The sequence below is a fragment of the Ovis canadensis genome, chromosome 1, assembly GCF_042477335.2.
Source record: "Ovis canadensis isolate MfBH-ARS-UI-01 breed Bighorn chromosome 1, ARS-UI_OviCan_v2, whole genome shotgun sequence".
NCBI lineage: Eukaryota > Metazoa > Chordata > Mammalia > Artiodactyla > Bovidae > Ovis > Ovis canadensis.
The window spans coordinates 113369929-113387659 of NC_091245.1; the positions used below are offsets into that span (position 1 = coordinate 113369929).

General features: G+C 39.1%; 1 protein-coding gene across 1 annotated transcript in view; it reads left to right on the forward strand.

The window, feature by feature from the left end:
• The first annotated feature begins 852 nt into the window (after nucleotides 1-852).
• The window catches only part of SDHC (succinate dehydrogenase complex subunit C), a 31154-nt gene continuing 14275 nt past the window's right edge, over nucleotides 853-17731 (forward strand). The window contains exons 1-4 of the mRNA XM_069546963.1: nucleotides 853-1197; nucleotides 6412-6468; nucleotides 9823-9924; nucleotides 17355-17416. Coding sequence (XP_069403064.1) covers nucleotides 1178-1197; nucleotides 6412-6468; nucleotides 9823-9924; nucleotides 17355-17416 — 241 coding nt within the window. The 5' untranslated portion in view covers nucleotides 853-1177. The remainder of the gene's footprint in view (nucleotides 1198-6411; nucleotides 6469-9822; nucleotides 9925-17354; nucleotides 17417-17731) is intronic.

Below are 17731 nucleotides of genomic sequence, written 5' to 3' on the forward strand. Positions count from 1 at the left end.
GGCGAATAGCGGTCTGGGAAGGTCTCTCCCCCATGGATCTCAGCGTGTGCACTATTTCTGGTGAAGAAGGTTTACATAAGAATGGGAAAGAGCCCCAAGTATCTTTAATAAACTTGTTAAATTTAAGTATAGTTGATTTACAAAATTGTGCTAGTTTCTAGTATGCAGCAAAGTGATTCAGTCACGTATCTAGTCATATATAAATATATATATTCTTTTCCATATGGTTTATTACAGGATATTGAATGTAGTTTCCTATGCAGTAGGATCTTCTTGGTTATCTATTTTATATATAATTTATATCTGCTAGTCCCAAACTCCTAATTTATTCCACCCCCACCCCCACTTGGTAATTAAACATTTGCTGTCTATGTGTTTCTGTTCTGTAAATAAGTTTATCTGTGTCATATTTTAGATTCCACGTATTAATGATACCCTATTTGTCCTTCTGACTTACTTCACTTAGTATGCTAAACTCTTGGTTCACCCATGTTGGGTAAACCCAAAGTATCTTTTCCCTCGGTGTGTCAATCATCCTATAACGCGTTTTCAGTCTCACCTGGGAGGGGGAAGGAGTGAACTAGACTAAGACCTCTTCAGCGAAGAATCTAGGCAAGTCCTCTGTTTTGTGGGGCTGAACAAATGAGTGTGTACAGCGGTGAAATGTACACTGCAGAATCTGCTGCTACTGCTACTGCTAAGTCACTTCAGTCGTGTCCAACTCTGTGCGACCCCATAGACGGCAGCCCACCAGGCTCCCCCGTCTCTGGGATTCTCCAGGCAAGAACACTGGAGTGGGTTGCCATTTCCTTCTCCAATGCAGGAAAGTGAAAAGTGAAAGGGAAGTCGCTCAGTCGTATCCGACTCTTAGCGACCCCATGGACTGCAGCCTACCAGGCTCCTTCGTTCATAGGATTTTCCAGGCAAGAGTACTGGAGTAGGGTGCCACTGCCTTCTGAGCCAGCCGCAATTCTGCCGAAATCTTTTCACTTTCAAATAAAAGTCAGCTGAGAGAGAAAGAGGCAGACAGCATAAGAGCAGATAAAACCTGCCAACTGAACCGACAGGGGACCAATCCTCTAAAACAGTTGGTGTTGTCACGTGACAGAAGCCCCGCCCCTTCGGCCCTGAGGTGGTGGGGCCGTCTGGCGTCACTTCCGTCAGGCCGGAACCCAAGATGGCTGCGCTCTTGCTGAGGTGACTTTATTTTGGGGCTGGGAGTCCGTACCGGCGGCCCTCACGGGACCTGTATTGGCCCCTCACGTCTTGCTGATAGCTGTTTACCCGGTGCTTGGGCCCGGAAAGGACCCGTGGGTGGAGGCGACGCAGTCTAGAATCCTAGAGACCCCTTCCCCACCCCCAGCCGCTCCTGTATATCGTGGAGAGCTTCGGGGGTCACTGGCGGATTATCTTTTCCTTACTCCGTTTTACGGAGGGGTCGCAGGGCTCTCGCTTCTTTTGCTTTCCCCGCTTCTAATAGTTCTTCCCCAGCTTGCTCTCTGGGCCACGGCCAGAGCCGAGCTCCAAGAAAATACCTCTAACTTTTTTATTTAGGGCTTGGGCTTCGAGGAGAAGAATCTTGGTGTACTTTACTTCTGCATTTTACTCCTGCAAACACCAGCTGCTGGCAATGTGTGGGCACTGTTCGAGTTCCTAACCGGCCCCTGGTAGAAAGTGCAGGAGGCCTGGACCCCACCAGGCTGACGATTAGTAACAGCGTTTATAGCTGTCGCTCTGCTGCGCCAAAGCAGCCCGGAAATTCAATTTTAGTTTATTTTTTTATTGGGTGGGTGAGGGGAGTAGATGTCTCAGTTTTTCTTTGCAGTGTCAACTCGTCCAGAGAAATATCGTAGATTTTCTTCCATTCTGAATTGTCCGCTTTTTCAGAGGCCTCGTTCTCAGAGCCGTAATAGCTGTAGCCGCTTTAGTGACTTTAGACGCTCTTGGTACAAATCCCAGCACAGTTTCTTGCCAGCACTATTTTTGGAAACTGTTTGTTATGGAAAGTTAGCTTAAACGCTGTTGAGATTTAATTCCTGATTTCCCCAAATATCTTCTCGTTCTCTTTCCACTTCAGTCACCCCGCATAAAAATAGACGGACTTTATTTAGTTTTTCTCTGTGACAAAATGATTCCTCTTGGGAGTTGAGATCAGGAATGGTTTATCTTGATCCTTCATTTTTCTCCCTGTCTGTTATTTCTAATTGTGTCTCTTTCTAAAATGTGTCAGGGCTTGTCTTGCCAGATTGCCTCGTTTATTGCAGGTAGTTTGACCATAATTGAATGCTTTAAAATTCCTTGGTATATATTATTTTAGTAGATGTCGTAGGCTTTTTGGTGGCATTATCTTACAGCTTTTAATGATCATATTGTGTCTGAACAGTTCATTTTAGGAGTTTCATGTTTAATACTTAGAAAGTGAGAATCACTGTTTTCATTGAATATGTCCAAACTAATTTTGAGCTATGTAGGACCATCATCATTAGGATTCATTAGTGATAGTACAAAACTTATGGGAGGGACATCTCCATTTCTCACAAGGGCTTTTTAAAAGGAGAAACATTTCAAAAAAAAATTTTTTTTTTTCTTGATGAGAGGTCTGGGGTCTAATTCCATTTCACTAGAGGGATTTGTTTATAATGTGCTGATTTCACCTCAAAGGAAAACACCTTTAAGAAATTCTAGGAGCTGGTTTCTAGTTCTAGTAGTGTCACTAATTCCATTTATTTTAGACAAGTCTGGGTCATTGATTCCATGATTGCCATTTCTTTGCAAATGAAAATAGTCATAAGTTGAACTCAGGAGAAATATTTTCTAAATGTTTTTAATGCTTGGTTAACTAAAAATTATTAGTATGGCAGTACTGTATGTTATGGATTTTGAATAGTATTCTATATTTTGTATAGTCTTTGAACAGTTCACAAACTAGCTAGGGATGAATAAGCAAGCTGTGTAGCACAAGCTCCACTGATAGTCAGGGAATGATTTGCCAAAGCCAAGAAGACCTAGATGGAGAACTAAGCTAAGAACAGCTAGGCTTCTGTCTAGTAATATTCATGTAACTTAAGCACAAACCCACCAATAGTCATTAACCCTCTGGGCATTGCCCATCATATTAAATACTACATGTGAAGCCCGTCTAAAAACAAGGCTTAATTTATTTAAAGTCTGAATTCTTAAGACTGCTTTTTAAAATAAACATACTCATTCACAGACCATTTTTTTGAGCCTGTTCTATGTGTCATGTTGTTATAGGTGCTGTAGATGTAAAGTATTACATTCTGTGCTGGAGGAACTCAAAGTTTAGCAAAGGAGGTTAATAAGCAACCTAATTTTGATTTAGAGATATGAACAATTGCTTTGGGAGCATGGCAGGTGTAGCAGGTAAGGCTAAAGGAGTGAAGTTGCCATTTGGGAGTTGCTGGGTCTTGAAGGATGAGTTTATCAGACTGTAAGGGAGGTCTACTCAGAATAGCCTGAGCAAAGGCATGTGGTCAAAAGAAACTATTGCTCTCTCTGTGGATAATGTAACTTTCAGTTTGGTGGTATAGGGGGCTGATGGGAACTTGTGGGGGAATAATTCTAGAGAATTGGATTGGGTCATGTTGAGAAGGACCTTGTTTGACTGTGGTATGAACCTTGTAATCAGTGGGGAACTGTTAAAGACTTTTAGGCAGGTGATTGATGAAGTCAGCTTTCTTTTTCAGTAACTTAACTGGTTATATTGAATGATAGGGAAGAGATTGGTGGTGCTAGGAGATCAGTTCAGGAGTTCTTGCTGGAGTTGATTGGATGCTCATACAGTTAATCAGAACTTTAATGTATAAATGATGGCTCTTCATTGTGTCCTTCAAGATTATATATTTTAATGTTGTTGTTAACCTCAGACATTTATGAAACTAAGTTTTCATGTGCCATCAGATCAGGTGTAGAGGATGTGCAAAAGAAAGTCATTATATTATACTCATATCTTGTTTTGGACTAAAAATGGTTTTTATTTAATTTGATGACATAGACTTTGCTTTGAATAACTTTTTTTTTTTCCAGAAGTCAGATCCATTTTCAGCAGATGAAGATTTTTAACACCACAAAGTATTTTAAAGAGAATGTAATGTGAATTCTAAGGACCTTTGGGAAACCAGTAAAATATTAATAAATTACATATATGTGGTATAGTGCAGTTTACAGAGTGCTTTCCTATACATTTTCTCATGTTATCCTCCTAGTAATCAATAATGTAGGTTTTATCAATCCCATTTTACAAATGAAAAAGCTGAAGCTCAGTTACTCACTATGCAACTTAGGGCAATCTAGACCTCCAGTCTGGCTTTTATTACTTTGTCTAGTGTTCTTTCTACATTACTGTTGTTGCCTCGATACAGGGAAGAGCTTCAGAAACAATTTGAGCAATGATTACATTTAGGGGGAGACATGTATAGTGCATTTAGAAAGGGACAGCACTAACTGGAAATTATAAGTTCTGGTTTGTTAAAAACAAGGCAACTACTATTACTTTATAGCTGTAGCATAAAGTGCTATTCCTGGGTTGGAAAAGAAATCTTTTCAGGGTTTCTGGTTTCACATGAAAGGCAAGGATAGATTAGATATCTACTCTTGTCATATCTCAAATAAGGTTATGTAGTTGTGCAACCAGATTCTGTTAGGGCCTTGTGGAAAGTTTACATTGGTATTTGTCTGGGAAACAATAGCACTAGACAGAGTGCTGTAGATTCCAACCCACATCTGAAAACTCTTGCTGGGTAGCTGAGTGACTGGACCTAGCCTGGTGTGAGGAATGCGTGCCCTGCAACTTCAGAGTCACAATTACTTCAATTGATATAAAGAGATTTGTTCCCACTTCTTTCTTTCTGGGAGTCTTGGGTGCACAATGTCTGTATTTACCCCTTGCCTCCAAAGCTGGGAAGAGGGAAGAGCTGAAGGAAGTGTTGGTTGCATTCTTTTTCCTTCCAGTAGTGGGCCCTTCTAGTTTTCTAGTGTAAAACATAAGGTTCTTGAAATGTTTATGCCTCTAATATCAATGTTGTGAGGGACATCACACACTTTTTTTAGAAGTGTTGGATCTTAACATGATCTTGTATCCCCCACGGTACATAGTGGATATGTGATAAACTTTTGTAGAATCTCAGTGTATTTTTAATTTTGGTCCCAGAGCTTCACTCTGATACCTTTCTTAAATAAAGATTCGATATAATGTGAGTGAAAGGGGTGTAGTGATCATGTGTTTTTCATGATACCATGTAAACACTGGATCAGAGCCTCTTTAGGTAGAATGGCTGGGCACATTTTAGTCTTGGACTTGAAAAGCAGTTCTGGTATTGATTGCTGTTTAAAAAATAACAGCATTTTAGTGGAAAGCTTGTGCATCTTCTTCAACTACCTTTTCATGTGGATAGCAGAGAAATCTGCATTCTCATATATTTTGCATTATTGTATGATGGCTTTTTTCACTTCAAGTTCATCCGGGTTGTCTAGAACCTGATGGTAGTTCCCTAAAAAAACAGTTTAATACTTAGGACCCTCACTCATCAACCCCCTGTTCTTTAAACCTTTTAAATTCATCCATTTGCGCAGGTGTCTGCTTTAGCTAAGCTGTATAGTACTTGGGGAGCTTCCCAGGGGGTGGTAGTGCTAAAAGAACCTGCCTGTGAATGCAGGAGATATAAAGAGATGTGGGTTCAATCTCTGGGTGGGGAAGATCCCATGGAGGAGGGCATGGCAACCCACTTCAGTATTCTTGCCTGGAGAATCCCTTGGGCAGAGGAGCCTGGTGGGCTACAGTCCATAGGGTTGCAAAGAGTCAGACATGACTGAAGCGACTTAGCACACAGCACGCACGTAGTTCTTGGTGTTGGCAGTGGCTTATTCTGTCCCTCTGCCTTTCCCCCCCACCCCTCACCCCCAGAAAAAACCCTGTCTTTTAACCATCACCTCTTTTAAGACCTAGCTTGAAAAAAATTGCTTTCTATATTTCTTTTTTTGGCTGCCCCTTGTGGCATGTAGGATCCTGGTTCCCTAACCAGGGATTGAACCTGTGCCCCTTACATTGGGAGCATGGAGTCTCAACCACTGCACCACCAGAGAAGTCCCACTTTCTCTATTTCTTTATTGAGTATTAATCAGCTCTGATTATTCTTTTACCTTGTATTATTTGTGTTTAGCTAAAACCTTACTTTGCATTTGAAAATAATGTTTGGGATTATTCTCAAGTTCTTAAAATTGTAGCTTTCCAACTAGAAGAAAAATCTCAAAATCCTGATACTGTCATTGTTTTCATCTTATTCTTAATTTCCCCCTCCACCCTAAAGTCTTACACAGTACAAAAACAGAGAAGTTGATACACTAAAGTTGGTCTCTAAATGTTTATTGACTGTTGGTTCTCTTATCTTGCAGACATGTTGGCCGTCACTGCCTCCGTGCCCACCTTAGTCCTCAGCTCTGTATCAGAAAGTAAGTTCCTAAATCTGTGGAGATTATTATTATTATTTAAACTTTTTCTCATCAGAGAAAAGCAGTAGGTTTTTGACTGAGATTTTGGGGATATGTATGAAAGCAGATAATTGTAGATGGTTGGCTGAAAATTTAGTGACCGTGGTCTCTATTTTTCTTATCTGGTAGTAGAAGAAAGAAGGAATTTGAATATATCTTTGGTCTTTTCTTAATTTTCCTCACTTTTAGCTTTTCTGCTATTTTTAACTTCATTTATTTGCTCCATTTTTTGGTTCCTTTCTTGATATTTAATTATCTTCTGTCTAGTCTTTCTTCCTTTTGTACTTCCTTTTTCTTGTAACCTTTAATTTTGGGCAGCTCCTAGGAGTTAAATCTGTTTCTTCTTGCAGTATTCATTTCTAGTCTGTTGACCTCAACAGTTGCCTCTGTATGGTTTTCTTTTGTTATAAAAAACTTTAAAATATTTATTTATTTATGGCCACACCCCACGGCATGTGGAACTTCCCTGACCAGGGATTGAACCCGTGCACCTGCATTGGAAGGTCGGAGTGTTAACTGGACTACCAGGGAAAAGTGAAAGAAAGTGAGGGTGAAGTTACTCAGTCGTGTCTGACTCTTTGTGACTCCGTGGACTGTAGCCTACCAGGAATCCGTCCATGGGATTCTCCAGGCAGGAAAACTGGAGTGGGTTACCATTTCCTTTTCCAGGGATCTTCCTGACCCAGGGATCGAACCTGGGTCTCTGGCATTAGAGGCAGACGCTTTAACCTCTGAGCCACCAGGGAAGCCCAGGGAAGTACCCTTAACTTTTTTTTTACTTAATTTATTTGTGTCTGTACTGCATCTCCGTTGCTGTGAGGGCTGCTCTCTGGTTGTGGCAAGCAGGGGCTCCTCTGGTTGCAGTGCAGGCGCGTCTCACTGCAGTGGCTTCTCTTATCACAGAGCACAGGCTCTAGGGCATGAGGGTTTCAGTAGCTGCAGCATAACTTTTTTACTAATTTTTTTTATCCCACTTTAACTTTTAATTTTAGAAATATTTTGTACTTTTAGGGAGCTCCTTGGTTGCCTAGTGGTTAGGATTTCAGGCTTTCACTGTGGTGGCCTGGATTCAATCCCTGTTCCATGCATGCTGAGCAATGCAGCTGGGGGAGAAAAGAAAAAAGAGTAGAAATATTTGGTACTTTCAGAAAAGCTGGAAAAATAGTACAAGGAAGTTCTACATACTGTTCACCTATATTCTCAGTTGTTAACATTTTGCTGTGTTTACATATCACTATATTTTTGGTTGTGCCATATGAAATTATATTTTTGTAGCTCAAAACTTGTGTAATACAATTTAGTGTGGTTCAGCACAATTTAATTACTGTGATTTTCTCTGCATTCTTTGAGATTAAGTTGCAGATATCATGACCTCTTCTAAATACTTCTCCTAAGGGAATTCCTGGCGTTCTAGTAGTCAGGACTCTACACTTCCACTGCAGGAGCATGGGTTTGATCCCTTTTCAGGGAAATAAGATCTCACATATCTCACAGCACAGCAAAATAAACCCCAACTTCTCCTAAGAACAAGAACATTATTTTATAAAACACAGAATAATTATACAAATGCAGTTATCAAACTCAGGAAATTTAACTTTAACCTGATCTTACCTGATACACAGTCAATTTTCAGATTTTTCGTTTGTGCCAAACAGTCTGTCTGTCCCCTATCCAGGATCTAATTAGGCTCACATATTATATTTAGTTGTCTTATTTCTGTAGTATCCTTTAATCTGGAACTTTTTCTTAGCCTTCTCTGTCTTTTATATCATTGACTTTTTTTTCAAATACAGGTCAGTTATTTTTCAGAGTTTCTCTCAAGTTAGATTTGTCTGATTGTTTTCTAATGATTTAGGTTATGCATTTTTGGCAGGAGTAATATATTAATGATGTTTTATCCTCAGTATATTACATCAGGGACATATCATGTCATTTGTCCCATTATCAGTGATTTTAACTTTGGCCATTTGAATACAGAAATGTTTGCTAAGTTTTTTCCTAGTATGGAGTCACTGTTTTTAACTTGTGTAATTTATAAGTAATATATAGGGAAATGTTTTTCTTGAGGGGGATGGATCATGTTTAATGTAGATACATAGTAAATTAAATTGTTGAACATAGCTATCTAAGAATTGGCTTCAGCCTAGCCTCAGTTCAGTTCAGTTGCTCAGTCATGTCTAACTGTTTGCAACCCCATGGACTGCAGTACACCAGGCTTCCCTGTCCATCACTAACTCCTGGAGCTTACCCAGACTCACGTCCGTTGAGTTGGTGATGCCATCCAACCATCTCATCCTCTGTCGTCCCCTTTTCCTCCTGCCTTCAGTCTTTCCCAGCATCAGGATCTTTTCAAATCAGTCAGTTCTTCACATCAGGTGGCCAAAATATTGGAGTTTCAGCTTCAATCTCAGTCCTTCCAATGAATATTCAGGACTGATTTCCTTTAGGATGGACTGGTTGGATCTCCTTGCAGTCCAAGGGACTCTCAGGAGTCTTCTCCAACACCACAGTTCAAAAGCATCAGTTCTACAGCGCTCAGCTTTCTTTATAGTCAACCTCTCACATCCATACATGACTACTGGAAAAACCATAGCTTTGACTAGATGGACCTTTGTTGGCAAAGTAATGTCTCTGCTTTTTAATATGCTGTCTAGGTTGGTCATAACTTTTTTTCCAAGGAGCAAGTGTCTTTGAATTTCATGGCTGCAGTCACCATCTGCAGTGATTTTGGAGCCCCCCAAAATAAAGTCTCTCACTGTTTCCATTGTTTCCCCATCTGTTTGCCATGAAGTGATGGGACCAGATGCCGTGATCTTAGTTTTCTGAATGTTGAGTTTTAAGCCACCTGTTTCATTCTCTTCTTTTAGTTTCATCAGCCTAGCCTAGTGACAAGAAAAATCATGAAACTGTTTAGAGGTACTGAACTGAATCTAGTTCTCAATTTTTGAGAACTTGGAAAGGAATCTTCAAGAGCTGGATGAGAGCAGGTGGTAATGTATGAGATACCACACATGACCTGGGTGATATGTAAATGGTTTTGAAATATTGTATTTGCCCCGCTGCCCAACAAGAACGTTAATCTTCCATTACTGTACTTGGGTGTTGGGGGATTGAAAAGAAGAGTTGCTCTCTAATATGACCTCATTGGGTGGTTGAGGTTATTAGTAGCTGAGTCATACTTGGCAGAAAGAGTGGACAGACATGTTTTCTTAATATATGGGTTCATCTAGCCCAGCTTACCTTTAACTTTTTTATTATGTAAAATTTTAAACCAAGTTTACTTTTAATCATTTAAACCTTTTGGTTTTATTTTAGTGCTGTTCCTTTGGGAACCACAGCCAAAGAAGAAATGGAGAGGTTCTGGAAGAAGAACACTAGTTCAAACCGCCCTTTGTCTCCCCATATCAGCATCTACAGGTAAGGGCTCTGGGACCAGTAGTAGCAGGTGAAAGTTCTGGAGGTAAGTCAAAATGTAATTCCTGGTGATTAAAAAAGATTATTTTGAAATCATTTCAGATTTGCATAAATATTGCAGAAATAGTGTGCTGTGTTACTGTATACCTCTATGCAGACTCCCAGTGTGTTAACATGTCTGAGTTTTAAAAAGTGCAGCCACGATGATACTCATTACTCCTGTGTTTTCTATTGCTGCTGTCATAAACGATCACAAACTTGGTAACTGAAAATAACACATTTATTATCTTACAGTCCTGTAGTTCAGAGTCTGGCTTAGGTCTTACAGGGCTAAAATTAAGGTGTTGGCAGGGCTGCATTCATTTCTGGAGGCTCTGGGAGAGAATCTGTTTTGTTACTTTTTCCACCTTCTGAAGGCTGTTCTGAATTCCTTGGCTTGGAACCTGTTTCCTCCATCTTCAAAACCAGCAGTGGTATGTCAGGTTCTTCCATCATATCACTTTGAACTTGCTTCATTGTCACATTTCTTCCCTGACTCCCTCCTTCTGCCAGCTCCTTCCACTTTTAAGGACCTTTTGTAGTAATTATATTGGGCCCATCCAGATAATCCAGGATAGCCTTCTTATCTTAAGGTGAGGTTATTAGCAACTTTAATTTCACTTGTAACCTTAATTCCCCTTTGCTTTTTAAAATAGTCACAAGTTTCAGGAATTAGAATGTGGACATCTTTCTGCCTTCTGCAGTCCCTTAATACTTAGTGTATGTTTCTTAAATTTGAGGAAACTCCCCATACTACTGCCATCACAGTCAGAAAATTAACATTGATCTTGTGTTAATCACCTAATCCTCAGATCCCATTCAGATTTTACCAGTTGTCCCAAAAATGTCCTTTATAGGTCCAGGATCCAACTGAGGATCATGTATTACATTTAGTTGTTTAACTACTTAGAATTAGCACAAACTCCACAGGTAGGGGTTCGGTCCCACAAGACTGCCTCCCACTTCAGATGCCAGTCCCAAACCCCAGCTTTTTACTTGTACTTCTAACTGAAAGTGTTAGTTGCTCAGTCGTGTCTGACTGTTCACGACCCCATGGACTGTAGCCTGCCAGGCTCCTCAGTCCATGAGATTCTTTAGGCAAGAATACTGGAGTGGGGAGCCATTCCCTTCTCCAGGGGTTCTTCCTGACCCAGGGATCGAATGCGTGTCTCTTAATGTCTGCTGCATTGGCAGGCAGGTTTTTTACCACTAGCGCCACCTGGTACTTCTAACTAACCAACTATTAATCAATAGTTCTTACAACCTCCTCCTTGGGTTCAGTAATTTGTTTAAATGGCTCAAGAAACTTGGAAACATTTACTTAAGTTTACTATGATTATAAAGGATATTACAGATGATACAGATGAATAGCCAGGTGCCCTTTTAGGTCCCTCTGTGTCTAGAAGGATCCTGAGCACAGGAGCTTCTGTCTCCGTGGAGTTGGGGTGCTTATCCTTCTGATACGTGGATGTATTTACCAATCTGAAAACTTCCCAAACCCTGTACTTTGGCAGTTTTTATGGAGGCTTCATCATGTAGCTATGATCAGTTATTAACTTAATCTCTAGCCCTTCCCTCCCTGGATGGAGGTGGGTGGGGCAGAAAGGTCCAAGCTTCTGGTCATGGGTTAGTCTTTCTGGCAACCAGCCCCCATCCAGAGTTACCTCCTTAGAACAGAGATCACTCTTACTTCCCAGGAAATTCTAAGGGATTTAGGAACTGGGTGTTGGGAACCAGAGTCAAAGACCAAATAAAAAGATCCTCCTAGCACCTGTATCAGTGAGGAGATTGATAAGGGTTCAGAAACAGATATGTTTTACACACACACACACACCCCCTCCCCCCCCACCACACACACACACACACACACACACACACACACACACACACACACCCTCCCCCCCCACCACATTCAGAAACAGATATGTTTTACACACACACACACACCCCCTCCCCCCCCACCACACACACACACACACACACACACACACACACACACACACACCCTCCCCCCCACCACATTCAGAAACAGATATGTTTTACACACACACACACCCCCTCCCCCCCCACCACACACACACACACACACACACACACACACACACACACACACACACACACACACACACACACACACACACACACACACACACACACACACACACACACCCTCCCCCCCCACCACATTACTTCACAATTCTTATTTTGCCCAGAGTTACACTGTTACAGTGTACACTGTTTTATCAGTTACACTGTTAAATCAGTTACATCTGATTTATTTTGACTGATCTATTTTGATGTTCAGATTGTCCCAGACTTGGCTGGTGGAAATTTTTCAAGATGACTCCTGTGAAATCAAAATCTGGGTGCTAGATGTGCTCACTGCTAACAGGATATCATTGCTTCTAGACTTTTTCTAACACAGCTATGATATATATGTACAAACACACACACACAAACATACATGTACATGTGTATATATAAGTATATACATATATGTACATCTATTTCTGTTAATTGGTTGTCCTCAGAAGTAGCATTGATGGCTGTTATGCTAGTGTCTTCCCAAAAAAACTCCTAACCCAGCAAAGCATCTTGAGTTCTGTTACCGTATTTTCTTGAGTTCCTGCCAGGGAAGCTGGTCATTTTTTAACCACCTCCACAAATACCACAACCCTTCAGATTTTTTCCAAACTAGATTCCTGAAATAATTCTGATTGTAGAAATTGGACAGTCTACTAAAACAGAAGATGAATAAGTGATCTCAATCTTTGCTACTTTATGGTAAAACTTTTTTTAAGAGATGAAAGATTTGGGAGAGGATTATAATGAAGAAGAACTTGTCAAATTATCTTGAGTTTATATGTAAAGCTCTGGCCTTTTTTCACAAGTCATATTAACAAATGATAATAAGCTAGTGGGATGAAACTTAAACTACTTTGCTCTTCTGATGATGAAAGTCTAGACATACTCATGGAAAAAAAAAGAAATAGCAGGAAACATGGGGCTGTCTATCTGAGATATCTGGAGTCATTTTCTGTTACTAACTTATAAATTTTTGGAGGTAGCATGGAAATAATATGGTTAAGTTAGCCTTTCTGAAGTATTCTTTATCTCTTAGTAAATTGTCATTATCAAAGCAAAAGTATATATAGGGAATTACATTTTCAGGAAAACAAGTCATTTTAAAAGATGTTAGAAAAATATTTTAAAAATTTATAGTTGGAAGAGTTCTTAGATTTTAATTTAATTTTCAACCACATTGGTTCTAAGAGTGCTGCTTTGGGCTTGGGGTACTCCATTACGTATCCCAGCTACCCACTTCTGGGGGTGGGTGTGTGGGTGGCCAACATGCTGATGGTACTGTAGGCCCTTAGACCTGGCTGTAACCAAAGCAGCTTGACTTTAAGGATTTTGCTTTTGAAGGAAGGGTGCTACTCAAAAAAAGAAAAACGTTTAAAAGCCACAAATGAGTAAATTTCCTCTGCAATATTTTCATAAACAAATGTCTACTTATGCTTGCATGCCTCCAGTGACAAGAAACTCACGTCACCCTTTTCCAGTTTGGAAATTTCTCTTATTATCAGAAAGACCCTTATTTTATTGAACTTACTGTAACTTGTATCTTCTGCACAGTGGTTCTAGTTCTACCGTAAACTATATAAAATAGATCTAAGCCTTTTTCTTTTTCCCTCTGATGACCTTTTTTTGATGTTGAAAGTCTTTTCATGTGTTTACTGGCCACCTGTGTATCTTCTTTAGAGAAATGAATATTCAAGCCCTATGTTCATTTTTATATTGGGTTGCCTTTTAACCTTATTTAAAATTTGTGGTAAAATATACATAACAAAATTTACCAGTTTATTGATTTATTGATTTTTAAGTGTACAGTTCAGTGGCATTAAGTACATTCACGTTGTGCAACCATCCCTACTGTTCATCTCCAGAATCTTTTCATCTTCCTAAACCGAAACTTTGTACAATAATCCCCATTCCCCCGGCCCTTGGCAACCACCGTTTGAGCTTCCATCTTTAGAAATTTGACTACGCTGTATGTTGTGCTTAGTTACTCAGTTGTGCCTGACTCTTTGCGACCCCATGGACTGTAGCCCACCAGGGTTCTCTGTCCACGGGGATTCTGCAGGCAAGAATATTGCAGTGCGTTGCTGTTTCCTTCTCCAGGGGATCTTCCCAACTTGGGGATCGAACCCAGGTCTCCCACATTGCAGGTGGATTCTTTACCCTCTGAGCCACCAGGGACCTCATAAAGTAGAATCACATGATATTTGTCCTTTTGTATCTGGCTTATTGCATCTGGCATAATGTTCTCAAGGTTAACCTGTGTTGAAGAATCTATCAGAATTCCATTTCTTTTTAAGGCTGAATAATATCCCATTGTACATATGTACCACATTTTGCTTATCCATTCATTTGGATTGTTTCTATCTTTTGGCTATTGTGAATAATGCTGCTATGAAAATGGACACACAGATATCTCTCTGAACCTCTGCTTTGAATTCTTTGGGGCTATCTCCTAGAAGTGGCATTGCTGGATTATGGAAATTCTGTGCTTAGCTTTTTCAGACAACAGTGTATTGGCCATAGGGGCAGTAGTGCTGTTTGCGTTCCCACCAGCAGTGTGCACAAGGGCTCCAGGTGTTCCACATCCCCCCCGACACTTGTGATTCCCTGTTTCTGTTGTTGTTTTAATAATAACCATCCTAATGAATGTGAAGACGTATTTCATTGTGATTTCGATGTGCGTTTCTCTGATGATTGGTGATGTTGAACATCTTTTCATATATTTGCTGGCCATTTATATATTTTCTTTGTGTTTTGCTTTTTTGATAGTATTGTTTACAGTATGAATGTTAGATCACTTGCTGAAATTCACATATCCTGTGTCTCTAGCTTTTTATTGGTTAATATTCTAACAGTCAAAAAAAGGGAAAAAAATTAGCACTCTTCAAATCAGATGTTTGTTAATTGCTCAGTGTGCCTAGTATTTTTTTTGAAGTTGAAATACAAAGGTGAATAAGATATAACCTGTGTTGAAAAGGATCTCAGTGTTTCCTGAAAAAAAAAAAAGTTCCTAAAGAAAATCTTACTGGCTTCTAGTCATCACTTTTCTCTAACTGAGTTAAATCAGTCTTGATTTTCTGTGCTAGACTCTTACATAATGTTCAGAAGGAAATAGTGGGGGTGACCTATTAGTCTCTGCCCCATGATTTCTGAGGCCTCAACGAGAAAACACAAACTGGGGTGAAATAATTTGAAGATTCGTTTACTCACATGTTTTAGATTGATTCTGGCTTTTAGAGGGGCCGTCGTTTTCTCTCTGCATGAATCTTTCTACTTGGTCTCTTTGCATAGACTTATTTCAGGCTTCCTTACAGCATGAGAGAAGGATGAAGGGATGGAAGGAGCGCAAGTGATTTGGAAGTCATGCAGTGCCAGATCTGCTGTGCTCTGTATCTTGAGGCAGTCAGTCATGAAGTCCTGCCCAGAGTCAAGGAGCTAAATATAAATGCGGTGTGATGAGGAGTGACAAGATGCTAGAAGATCATATGGGACTGGAAATACTATCATGATTATTTAGAAAATAAAATTTCCTTTAGCAGCTTGGTACTAGGCTAACCAGTCTGTGATTTTAACCATTTTTTCAAGTTAGGTTAACATTTGACTTCATATCACTCCCATTTTCCATTTCAGTATTTCTTAACGATTACAAGATCAGTGGTTATATTTCATGTGTTAGCTCTTGGGATTTAATTCATCTGGCCAGGAGTCCTAAGTGCATTTGGAATGCTAAGTAATGTCTTATAATTTCCCCGCTTTTTTCCCCCCAGTTCTCTCAAATCAATATTTGTTCTGTCTTTTTTAGTCTGATAATCATTCTCTTTGACAAAGTAGTTGAGCAATCTGCTTTGCACTCTGTCATCCATTAACATAAAATTGTCAACCCCAGTTAGGAGGCTTTCTTTCCCTGAGTACAATCTTAAAAGCCCCTTTTTGTTGTCCTTGACATTTTTGCAAGCCTCAGCTCATTCTGGGTTTTAGTCTCCTGATTCTTCTGATCAAATTATGCCATTGTTCTCTGATTGTCCTTTGTTATGAGGCTCTTCTTCTGCCTTTTATATTTATCTTGTTAGTCTGAGTTGATCTAGAGTGGTGTCTAGCCAGTTTTCTTGGTTTCTTTAGACATTCTTTTTTTTTTTAATACTGTGACCATTTTTTAACATAGAGTGTTTTTTACAGAGACATTTATTACACTTATTGTTGTGACCATTTTTATTACATAGACATTATTTATTACACTTATTATTGTGACCATTTTTATTACATAGACATTATTTATTACACTTATTATTGTGACCATTTTTATTACATAGACTATTTATTACACTTATTGTGACCATTTTTATTATATAGACATTATTTATTACACTTATTATTGTGACCATTTTTATTACATAGACATTATTTATTACACTTATTATTGTGACCATTTTTATTACATAGACATTATTTATTACACTTATTATTGTGACCATTTTTATTATATAGAATTTCTTTTCATGATCTTTTCAATCTGCTGGAATTCCTTTCCTTTGGAGTGTGGATTATGTAGTCTGATTATGCTCAACATTCTCTATCTAAGCTGACTTTCCAGGATGAATGTTAACTTTATCCAAAGATGCCTGTTCTTTCCATTTCTCTCTTGAGCAATAGAACTAGGTCCAGATTATATAAGTATTGGTTATCTTTCTAAGGAAAAGCATTGGCAGACAGACAGATGAGAACATGATTTTTAAAAGGGTTTGATGACGGAGTGTTTCAAAACACCTGTGGATTTAAGAAATATATACTAAATCCAGCAAAATTAGATTTTAAATATGAGATAAGTAATTTACTAGGGAATGAACGATATGCTCAATTTGGATATTTTTGGTTATATGATAATAAAGTTCATGGATGACTATGTTATAGGAAACAGTAGATAAATAAAACTCAAGTTTTCTTCTACTTCTGTCTTACTACTGGAGGAAAGGAAGGACCCAGATGGTTGTATTCTAGTGTTTATTTTCTAACTGTATGCAACTAACTGATGTTTTTGACCCATGTTCGTTCTTTTATGAAAGGAATTTGAGTCTTAATTTCTCATCTCTGTTAGTGATGCAGTCTAGAAAGGGGGGAGGGACTTCTTAAATAAATCATTTTCTTACTTTTAAACTGGAGAGTGGAAACACAGGAATATGAAAGCTGTTTGGTTTTGCTTTGTGATAAATAGTTGCCTATTTCCAAAGTAGTTTATATTTTCTTTTCCAAGATAGATTCTCTACAATGGTGTCCTTTATTCCTCTTATAAATTGCCTTTGTGTGTTTCTTTTCAGCTGGTCTCTTCCCATGGCGATGTCCATTTGCCACCGTGGCACTGGTATTGCCTTGAGTGCAGGTATGTATGTGTGTTTTTTTCTGCATATGAACATACAAACACATACACACGTTATTTCTTTGAAAAACTTTGCTATTTCTGTGGCTCTTGATAGTGCCTCCTTTGCAACTCAGCAGCTTGATTTAGAGAAAACGATAAGTCCATTGAAGCTTATTGTTTATTCATTTCTTTAACTGTTAATTATGAGTTCCCACAAAGCTCAGGTTCTTTTCTTAACCAGTTTTTTTTTCTTTTTAAAAAATTTTTCTTATTTTTTCTTATCCAGTTTTTAAACTATTCCTAGCATGTCCTGATATTATATTTATTGACATTACA